This window comes from Abramis brama (genome assembly GCF_963993115.1).
Source record: "Abramis brama genome assembly, chromosome: 24".
NCBI classification, from domain to species: Eukaryota; Metazoa; Chordata; class Actinopteri; order Cypriniformes; family Leuciscidae; genus Abramis; species Abramis brama.
Genome location: NC_139986.1, coordinates 6863254 through 6875096, shown reverse-complemented (window position 1 = coordinate 6875096; position 11843 = coordinate 6863254). Strand labels below are relative to the sequence as shown.

Genomic DNA, 11843 nt, shown 5'->3' with positions numbered 1-11843 from the left:
ATTTGCCAATCAACTGATTTTTTTCAAATGAGTGCCAGTTATAAATGAAATAAAATTACTAAAAAAAATTTGAAATGAATACATTATTAGCTTATTGTGTGATTTGTATATGTACATTTCTGAAATACATAACTTGGACACAGTCACCTCTGATAACAGATCAGTGTAAATTGTAATGTAGATGTGCATTTTCTGTAAAGCTGCTTTGAAACAATATGTATTGTGAAAAGCGCTATACAAATAAATGTGAAATTAATGGAAAAGTTATGGAGGGTTTTGGGTAAGTGTATCCACAACGTTGGCGTCTACGTTCTGTTATTATGCATCATCATCATTGTTACGTGTTCTATGGAAGCATATGAGTGGCAATATTCAATTAGAAATGTAATATGTAAAATGGCAATGCATTTCTGTATTTAAATTTATGTTTTCCATTACATTTGTGCAACGTTTGGTGCAAAATTAAAATTCAATTATATAATTTACATTTGCCATTTCATACACTAGTTTTAAATTGAATACATATTTTAACATATTTTAAGTTTGCAGTGGCTTCATAAATTAATTTAAAACATAAAAAACCAAAGTACACCTGATGCACATTTCTTTGTTCTTCATTTTCTAGAACTGAGTGTCACTTGCCCATATATATATTTAGAACAATAATATCTTAGTAAAAACCTAAAGTAATATTGACAAACTATATATCATTTGAAAGCTTACAATCTCTAGTTTTCATATTTGGTGGCTGTTTTTTAAAACTAAATTGCAGAGGAGCAGTAATTTATCAATTTGCATTAATTTTCATTAGGCGAGTTTAGGCCTTTATTTTGAAATAGAAATAAACATGAAAAATCATGAAAGATTGGTAGAAACCTCAGTTTGTTTTCATGCCGAGAGTTCAAAAGATAAAACCAATTCAATTTTATGAGAAAAAAAGGTCTGAAAATGTTTTTAATATAAAGAAAAATATTATGGATTATCGATTTGTGATGCGGCAGCGAGCTATAACGCACATGTGCTCTTTTTATGTTTATTAGAGGTAGAAATCAAATCAAATACTGCCAGACCACCCATACTATTTCTGAATAGGATGTATACTTCATAAATTGTATGAAATTATGGAAATACATGGTTCAGATCACTCAAAACATATATGAAAATGGAGGCGCCCTTATATGGTCAGTAAGGAAGCTTGGCTGTCCATCTAGTGAAAAAGTTTGGTACTGCGCCCAAATAAAATCTTACTGAAAGCTCATTTCTTGAGATATCAACCTAAAATTTGGAACACAACTTGTTTAGATTTTTGGCTTTAATTTTCTTGCAGTTTTTGAGTAAAATATATTTTGTAATATATATATTTTATATAAAATATAAATAATTCTATTTTTACATTGTACATTTTCATAAACTCAAACTTATATAACTTTTTTTTCTGTTTCACTGTCATAATTTATTTCACTTCTACAATAATCTGGCAAATGTCTTCTTTAAAACACGACCAACCATATGTATATATTCCAAAGCATTCTTGAATTACAGCCATTTTATTTTATAATTTAAAATTATATAATTGAATTTATTTTCATTTTGCACCAAATGTTGCACAAATGTAATAGAAAATGTAAATGTAAATACAGAAATGCATTGCCATTTTGCATATTACATTTCAAATTGAATATTGCTACCCATAAGCTTCCAGTGTTCTCATTGGTCTGCTGGCATTTGGGGGATTTCATGCGAAAGGAAAGCTGACTGTGAATAGAGCTACAGGGATGACATCAAAACCTGGAAGACTAATTCGCCACTGGTTGCCTCCAATTTATGGAAGCTTGTTTCCGCCACGAAATAAAACAGTTTAAAAGATAATTGTGACTTTTTATCTCACAAGAATTGCAAGGTATAAACTCGCAATTCTGACTTTTTCTTGCAATTGCTATTTATGTCACGCAATTGTGAGTTTGGCCCTGTCACAAACGGCACCCTAAACACTCGCGGTCTTCCTCTGAGTCCGCACTTTCCTGACGTAACGCCGCTTTGACTGTCGGGATCAAGTCTGCTGCGGAGCTCGCTTCAGTGCGCATTTAGGACACATATCGACCGCAGAGGGGCGCTCGTGAGTACCCTTCTGAAACCTAACATTACTAAATGGGACACCCTACGGTCTCATGGACTTAAAGGCACGCAGAAGCCATTGTAAGTCTACAAGACTGAAAGTGAAGTGTGCCATTTAGGACAGGGCCTTTATATCTCAGTGAGTGGATTCTGACTAAATTAATGTGTGACTGCGTAAATGAAAACATGACTGTGATTGGCTACATTTCTCACCGCTGTAAAAACATTTGACGTTCTCCAGAGCTCAAACACAAAAACACACTTGAGAGTTTGCCAGTATGATATTATTACAGCATCAGCTGAGGGTGATCTTGCATTCGTTTGAGAGTGCTTGTATTTAAATTTGACTTTGTGATGTTTTTTACCCATGTTTTAATTTAACAAATAATTAATGCTTGAATTAATTGACGGACCCCTGCAGTACGGCTGCGGACCCTTGTGTTACACTGATCTGATCTGAACTGAGAGAGTGAAGAGTGTGTCATTGTTCTCTACAGGTTGTTTAATTGTGGAGTCACAGATGAAGGTTGTTCTGCTCTGGCTTCAGCTCTGAGATCAAACCCCTCACACCTGAGATATCTGGATCTGTCTGTGAATAAACTAGGAGATTCAGTTCATCTGCTCTCTGCTGTACTGGAGGATCCTCACTGTAAACTGGAGAGACTGTGGTAAGATGAACTCTCTGATAAACACATATATATTTGTCCTTGGTAAATATATTCTTTATTAGTTAGCCTATGTAATAGTTTTTAACTTTTTTACTCAATGATCACCAACTTTGCTCGTTAAACCCTAGCTTGTTTTTTTTATGTGTGAATCATAGACACTCAGTTAAACAATAAATTACAAGTGATACTTACTTCAGTCCAAATGCACATTAAATAAATATTCAGTTAAATCAGTGAACATCACAGGTGAGCCGATGCTTGATTAAACATGCTAATCCTAAAACATAAATGTTCTCCCCAGCATATATATATATATTTATTACTTATTTGTATATAAATTACTCCACATCACAAACAAGGCAAAACATTACACAAATACACAAAGTATAAATGTTATATTAAAACAACAGGGTTTTTGATCAGCCATAGACTTCCATAGGAATCGAGGAATGCGGAAGTAAAGTTTTGTATTGCAGTAAATATCATTACAATAAGGCAAAACAAAACTATAATAAATGAACAGAGCACAATATAAAAAAGGAAAAAGAAATAGAAAAAATAATAATGTCAGGGACAAAAAGGTTTCTAATAATTTACATTTCTTTAATAAATTGATTCATCTTCCACTTTTCAATGTTGACATTCTCTGATCCTCTTCGGTCAAAAATGAAGATTTGTTTTTGCTTCATCTGAATGGGATGACACTTGGTGACGTTTGATGTATTAGCTGTGAACACACACACAAAAAAAAAATCATGGACTTGATTTAGATATGTTTAAGGGTTGTAAAAAAAAAGTGTCACACTTGGCTCCTTCGCAGTCAAAAATGACCGACAGGAAATGAAAGAAAATACGAAAAAATACAAAAACTCAGAGAAACTTTTGGTGATACAAACTACAAATCAGCCACTGTGCAGAAAAAAAGTTTTGTGTGACAAAAACATCAGGAGTGCAAATAAGAACCCCCCCCCCCCCACACACACATTCTCTCACACACACACAAACACACACACACAGAGAAATGAACTGGTAAGACTGCAACCGCAAATTTTGAGAATAAGCTAAATAAAACCAATAAATGAAAAAAATACAAAAGAGACTCTCTCTCGCTCAAATACACACACACACACACACACACACACACACACACACACACACACACACACACACACACACACACACACACAATGATTGTGTTTGCTCTTCTTTTACCCTAATAGGTGTTCCTGATATCTGTTGCATATTCAACAATACATAAAATAATTACAGTTTGTATGTACATAGTTAAAATAATATTTATTATTATAATTAAATTTGTATTTCCTGTTTTTTAACCTACAGTTTGATAATGATTGTTTGCTGTTGTTATTTTATTATGTTTTTGCTTAGATCATAATTACTGTTCCCTTCTGAAGTTTTATTACCATTTATAGAATTAATCTGAATAAAATACCAATTAATTGCAAAATGTCTGTATAAACTGTTTTGAATTATCACTAACCATCCCTTATTTTGTTAGATTTTTTAATGATCAAATACTGAGTAACAAAAATGCTTGCATTGTGTTCCTTTTCTAACCAAACATTATTGTTTGATTGTAATCATAATGCAAAACCTGATACTTATCTAACAAAAATATCTAAACCTTGACAAAAAGTAATCTTTTAGAATGTCTAAATGTATATCTAAATAAAATAATAATAAAAAAAATAATAAAATGGAGAAATCATGTCTAAAAAAATACAATGGGAATTAAAAAGCCTCTCTGTATTTATATAGGAGCTACAGTACAGCCTACAGGCGGTTACACGACATTACACAAGTTTTTATTTTTAACGGCACTGGATGATGCTTTTCTTACTTCAAAAAATAGATTTTAAAGGCCTGCACTCTATTTTAATGTAAAATGTTGCATTTATTGAAAAAAAATAATAATAATACATATATATATATATATATATATATATATATAAAAAAAATTTCAATATATATATATATATATATATATATGTATATATATATATAAAAATATCAAGTATATCAATATATATTCTATATTCCATATACAGTATATATCAAGTCATATATTCTAATGGAAAAAATGCTCATAAAAAATGTAAAATGTAAAAATACGAAAAGTGCACAACAATGAAGGAGTGACACTCTAAAACATCCAAGAGTGCAAATAAGAAATAAGACACCCCCCCACACACACACAAACACACACACACACACACACACACACACACACACCCACCCTTGTGTTAAACTGATCTGATCTGAACTGAGAGAGTGAAGAGTGTGTCATTGTTCTCTACAGGTTGAGGAATTGTGGAGTCACAGATGAAGGTTGTTCTGCTCTGGCTTCAGCTCTGAGATCAAACCCCTCACACCTGAGATATCTGAGTCTGTCTGTGAATAAACTAGGAGATTCAGTTCATCTGCTCTCTGCTGTACTGGAGGATCCTCACTGTAAACTGGACACACTGTGGTAAGATGAACTCTCTGATAAACACATATATATATTTGTCCTTGGTAAATATATTCTTTATTAGTTAGCCTATGTAATAGTTTTTAACTTTTTTACTCAATGATCACCAACTTTGCTCGTTAAACCCTAGCTTGTTTTTTATGTGTGAATCATAGACACTCAGTTAAACAATAAATTACAAGTGATACTTACTTCAGTCCAAATGCACTTTAAATAAATATTCAGTTAAATCAGTGAACATCACAGGTGAGCCGATGCTTGATTAAACATGCTAATCCTAAAACATAAATGTTCTCCCCAGCATATATATATATATTTATTACTTATTTGTATATAAATTACTCCACATCACAAACAAGGCAAAACATTACACAAATACACAAAGTATAAATGTTATATTAAAACAACAGTGTTTTTGATCAGCCATAGACTTCCATAGGAATCGAGGAATGCGGAAGTAAAGTTTTGTATTGCAGTAAATATCATTACAATAAGGCAAAACAAAACTATAATAAATGAACAGAGCACAATATAAAAAAGGAAAAAGAAATAGAAAAAATAATAATGTCAGGGACAAAAAGGTTTCTAATAATTTACATTTCTTTAATAAATTGATTCATCTTCCACTTTTCAATGTTGACATTCTCTGATCCTCTTCGGTCAAAAATGAAGATTTGTTTTTGCTTCATCGGAATGGGATGACACTTGGTGACGTTTGATGTATTAGCTGTGAACACACAAAAAAATCATGGACATGATTTGGATATGTTTAAGGGTTGTAAAAAAAAAAGTGTCACACTTGGCTCCTTCGCAGTCAAAAATGACCGACAGGAAATGAAAGGAAATACGAAAAAATACGAAAACTCAGAGAAACTTTTGGTGATACAAACTACAAATCAGCCACTGTGCAGAAAAAAAACTGCACAGCAATGAAGGAGTGACACTCTCTAAAACATCAACAGTGCAAATAAGACCCCCCCCCCACACACACACACACACACACCCTTGTGTTAAACTGATCTGACCTGAACTGAGAGAGTGAAGAGTGTGTCATTGTTCTCTACAGGTTGAGTAATTGTGGAGTCACAGATGAAGGTTGTTCTGCTCTGGCTTCAGCTCTGAGATCAAACCCCTCACACCTGAGAGATCTGAATCTGTCTGGGAATAAACTAGGAGATTCAGACGTGAAGCTTCTCTCTGATCTGAAGAATGATCCACATAATAAACTGGAGACACTATCTTGTAAGTAGATTATTTACTACAGATTACAAAATACAGTAATTTGTAACATATTTCATTAGATTACACAAGCTTTGTAACCTAATCTAAATAATTTAGAATACTTTGGAATACTAATAAGGTTTGTAACACAAAGGGTCCACCAAACATAGGACTTGGTTTCCCCTGCATATTATTTTAACAACATCAGTTTTACACAGTATTTCTTGAATTTTTTTTAGTTTTTAGTAAACATTTAGTTTAATAATTTTAGTAAAATATATATTTTTTGTATTTTAGTATTTTTACTTATGCAACACAATGCATTAAAAGCTGGGGTGTGTAAACTTTTTAAATTGCATGAACAGGATAAATTGTAATGATTTTGTCTTCTGTGAAACAGGGAAGTATTCGCTTCTGAAGGGCAGTACTAAATGAAAAAAAAGATGATCTTTAAACAAAATTTACACATCATCATAATCCTGTGTAAAGTTTACACCCCCTGCTCTTAATGCATCGTTTCCTTCTTGAGCATCAGTGAATGTTTTCACCTTTTGTAATAGTTGTGTATGAGTCACTCAGTTGTCCTTAATGTAAAAATATGGATCTCAAAATCATACAGTCATTGTTGGAAAGGTGTCAAAAATGCAGAAGATTCTGGAAAACCTAAAAATGTGCAAAACCTGGAGGATTTTTCTGGAGAACAGCGGGCAGTTTCACTGCTCAGTTATTTAGATCCTGTAATAAACATGATTTGTTCTCATTATTCTGAGAACACACACAGTCTCTATGGAATGGACTACATATGCCGTATTATCATTTAATCAGTTAGTACACAGATGTTGTCCGACAGGAGGTCCGCTCTGACTCTCGGCTGCAGGACATTGTCACAGAAGAATTTTACAATTACAAGATTACAATTAATTGAGAAAGAGTTTCTGTTCATCACATCATTCATATAATGCGAATAATCGACTGAACCTTTCGTTTCCACGACGGTAAGTGGGAAGTGTTCCTGACACGATGATCTTTTCACAATGGTCTTGATCAGGATCTTCCTCATCTTGTCGTTCGCCCGCGTGCAGAACAACAGCTCTGATGTTCTCCTCACCTTTATATCTCTGGCTGTGATATTAATGTACTCTGTATGTATCTCTGCCTGTGTTTGTTCTGAAATGAATCTACTGATGTGATGTGACCGCAGTAATGTCTCATACTCCATATGTGACTCTGTGTGTTTAATTGTAGTTTCCTAAGGATCAGCTGATGGTGAATAAGGAGCCGCTACAGAGACGTCACAGTCACACAGTCACACAGAGACCGAAGACACAGAGACTGAAGACATATTGTTGGTTTTATTGCTTCAATTGCTCTCCTCATTTGAATGTTGCTTTGGATAAAAGTTTCTGCTAAATGATCATGTAAATGTAAAACGTGCTGAAAATGACTTTGCTATTTATTAGATATTGCACTGCTTGATTACAATGTTGATGGTGTAACTTCCAATATTCAATGACAATTAGATTATTTTAATCAACAAGATACAGACGGTGTATATTAGTAATTTATTATTCAGGAAAAGGTGACAGAGTTTAGAGAGTTTATAGATTTACAAGAATGTGATTATAGAAGAGTAATAGAAGTATTTTAAATGAATATGTTACTGGCAAATAGTGACGAAGATGATTTCATCAAACATTAATTTCTGTTTTGTTTTTTTTTTGTTTTTTTTTAAATATCATGACCTATTCAATTTTATCCTTAAATCTCAGTTTTCCCTCATGTCTCAGTTTATCAGTAATTGCTACCAAGCCAATTTGGAATGTGACTTGTAATTAATTTAATCATTTCATTTTTAAGTTTTACCTGATTATATTTTAATGAGCAAAATGGTCTAGTCTGCTCAGAGGGAGTCGAGGGAGTATCTCAGGACTTTTGACCCTCATAGGAAAAAGAAAACTGAAAAGGTTTGTCACTTAAAGGGATAGTTCACCCAAAAATGAAAATTCTGTGATCATTTACTCTCCCTCAAGTTGTTCCAAACCTGTATGACTTTCTTTCTTCTGCTGAACACAAAAGACAGTCCATTCTATGGGATTTAGAAACAAAAAAGTGCATATGGCTTGTCATTAGTTTATAGAACTTTTTATACTTGATCTGACTCAATAAATTCACTTTTCTGGCTTGTCATTGGTCTAATGTAATTGAGTTTAGTTGTCTTGAAGTAAAACAGTTTTTTGGGGTGTAATTTAAATTAATTGCTTTACATCAAATTACAATTTTACGTCCACGTCCAAACCACGTGACTACTGGCTAGGGATGGGAACCGAGAACCGGTTCTTCTTCAGAACCGGTGCCCAGTGAATCGATTCCTTGGAACCGTTAGCATGCCTGCTTAACGATTCCGCTTATCGGTTCCGCTCGTTCAAATGTGACACGACGTCACACACGTGCTGCGTTGTTTTGGTTCAGAACGTAGCAAACACTATGAGCAAACATAGCATCGAGGCAGAAGCGCTCTGACCGCGTCCTAACTACATGCGACGCGACGGCGCGACACGCGATAAAAAGTATCATTTTCCATGTTAATCAAAGTTTAACCAGCCGCGACACGCGACGATTCTATTTGAAACACTAACAGATCCTATTTTACTGCGACGTCGCGCTGGAACAACAATCTCAAAGTGTGGCAATGATAATATCAGGTACTATTTTTGTGCTTTATTTAATGTTAAAAGCGTGTATAATGTGACTGAATATCATTTAGTGCTCCAGCTTTGTAGCTGTAAAAACAACAATGGATAAGTCACATCAGATCTTGAAATTAAACAAATGGAAACAAAGACGTTCAAAATGTGAAGAAAACCCGTGTATTATTTGACAAAGATTGTTTTAGTAGCAGTAACTCAATAGCCTAATCCAAATGAGCACTGTTAATATTCCAAAAGGCACAAGCTCTTCCATAACTGTTTTCAGTCTGTGTTTTTAGTTTTTATGGCACATAAATGGCAGTTTTATTTTATTTTTTTGTCCGGACCAATGAATGTGAAAATGATCAATTTCCTAATCCTAAGGCACTCTTCTTGATAATCTTTCAAGGCACACACTAGCGTGCCATGGCATACTGGTTGAGAAACACTGCCCTAGGCTATAGGTCCCTGGACTTTACTTTGAGAAGTAGCTCACCTACTTTTAGGTTTGTTCTGAGGTTGCTACACATAATTTGTGTATACTCTGTGCTTTCTGATCAGATATTAAAGCGAGTTAATACAAACAAATTTGTACTTATTCCCTCACCCAATAAGAAACGATAAGGAATCGGATCGATAAGCAATATCGATAATGGAATCGGAATCGTTAAATTCTTATCAATTCCCATCCCTACTACTGGCGTCATTGCGGGTCGAAAATTTTCTGTTCTGTTGCAGATAACGTCGTGACGTCATTACTTGGCGTGGCGGCCATGTTGATGGCCTCGCGAATGTAAACATAACGTTACAGCAAGTGGAACGAGTAGAAGAAGCAGAGTTGGAATAAAGAAAAAAGATGTTAAAATCCCGAAAAGGATGCGGAATTTACCGTGATACGCTAAATAAGGAAGCCAGGGACCGGTATGTGGACAAAATCGGCACTATTAACGGTTTGGATCCATATGAAATTGGAAACAAAGAGTGGAGCACCGACGACGACTTACTGCCGCCGGTTTGCATAACCGATATCTTCGGCTACCTAGTTTGTTTTGTGAGCGCCTACACCTCAGAACAGTTCCGAAGCTACAAATCATTGGAGTCGCATGTACAGTTCACAAATGGGTGGGTTCAGGAGATGCAGATCATAAAGCCGGCAAACAGTGGGAACACAGTAATCCGGACAAAGGTAAGCTGCGCTCCACCTAACTGCTAACGTTAGTTTAGTAACAACCATTCACACATGTACTTTTAACTATGTGTTTCAAAGGTGTAGTTAGTAGCTAGCTATCAACCCTCCTGGTTTTTCCGGGTTTCTCACGTATTTGAGCTCTTTTCCCGCTGTCTTCCCGTTTTAGTATTTTCCTGTAAAATATTCCATATTTTAATACAGTTTTGTAGTACGAATTTTTTTGTTGTCAGCAGAGGGATAGCAACAGAAAGATGAGTGTTGACATTTTCCCGTATTTTGGATGATTAACCCGGGAAATTTCCCCCTATTTTCAATGTTCAATGTTGACCTAAGCTATATAAATTAATATTCAGATGTTATACTTTACTGTCGTATATATAAATGTCATTTATATGTCATGTATACACATTACTGAGGGGTTGAGGTTAATGTTTGGTTTCCTGCATAGAATGAAACATAATGAAGTGTTGTCCTTGATCTGTCATTTTTAATGTAAAATGTTACTTTATTATTACTGCTGTTTTTTCCAGTTTTAAGACAAATTAACAAATGCGTAATGTATGTTCATTTATGTCTCCTCAGGTCTTGCACTCTCAACGCATCAATGAGACTCCTCTGAGGTCATGGGTCATCATTATCAACGATGGACAGGTTTGTTGTGCACACTGTACATGCATGGCTGGCATTGCAGAGTCATGTACACATGTTGGGGCTCTACTATTTAAGATTGATGCAGCAGTCCGCATCCGTGGAAAAAAGACCGTGACAGATGTGCCTGCTTACTGGAGCATTCCATCTGGAATTAACAAAGTCCATGGAGAGGTCGCCCACAAGATGGACTTTACTTCTGCTAAAGCTCAGAGGATTGCTCTGGACAGAGTCATCAATGACAACAGTCCCATGCCTGGCCTACGGACGCGAGCCAGCAGACACACGCCCCAAGCCACATTGGACGACTTGTCTTCACTGCCCCCTGTTCTCCATAAACATAGGGCAGTTTGTATGTCGACAATGGACACCTACTATCACGACTATGCTGACCCTGTCCAGCCAGCTGTGATGCCAAAACCCCTGCAAGACCGTCTGCGTGACCCACAGTTTGATCATGCTCCACTATCTGTCCTTCTCCAGCACTGTGAGACAGTGAAAGACATTGCAGCTGTGACAAAGGAACAAACCGACATCATCAGCACACACACAAAGCAGCAGCATAAGTCATCTGCCTGGTATGGAGTATGGGCAGGGAGAGTAACCGCCTCAGCTATGCATGCAGTTGTTGTTTGCAACATTGAGAAGCCGGCTGTGTCCACGGTGAGAAAATTGTGCTACCCAACAGCACTGTTGACTACACAAGACACAGGATGGGGAATTGAACATGAGGAGACTGCAAGGAGTGCTTATCAGGCCAAACAAGCACCACACCACACTGACCTGAAAATTGAGCTGTCTGGATTCTGCATCAACCCTGGGTT

The 11843-nt window shown here is 35.4% G+C and overlaps 1 protein-coding gene across 1 annotated transcript; it reads left to right on the top strand.

Annotated features, from left to right (window-relative positions):
* Positions 1-266: 266 nt before the first annotated feature.
* On the top strand, positions 267-10994 carry LOC311075554 (ribonuclease inhibitor-like; the record flags this gene model as incomplete). The annotated part of the gene is made up of 5 exons (XM_084103047.1): positions 267-280; positions 2613-2783; positions 5104-5274; positions 6341-6516; positions 10954-10994. The coding sequence occupies 5 exons, from the start codon at positions 267-269 to the stop codon at positions 10977-10979; spliced, it is 558 nt and encodes a 185-aa protein (XP_083959173.1). The 3' UTR covers positions 10980-10994.
* Between the last annotated feature and the right edge of the window lie 849 nt (positions 10995-11843).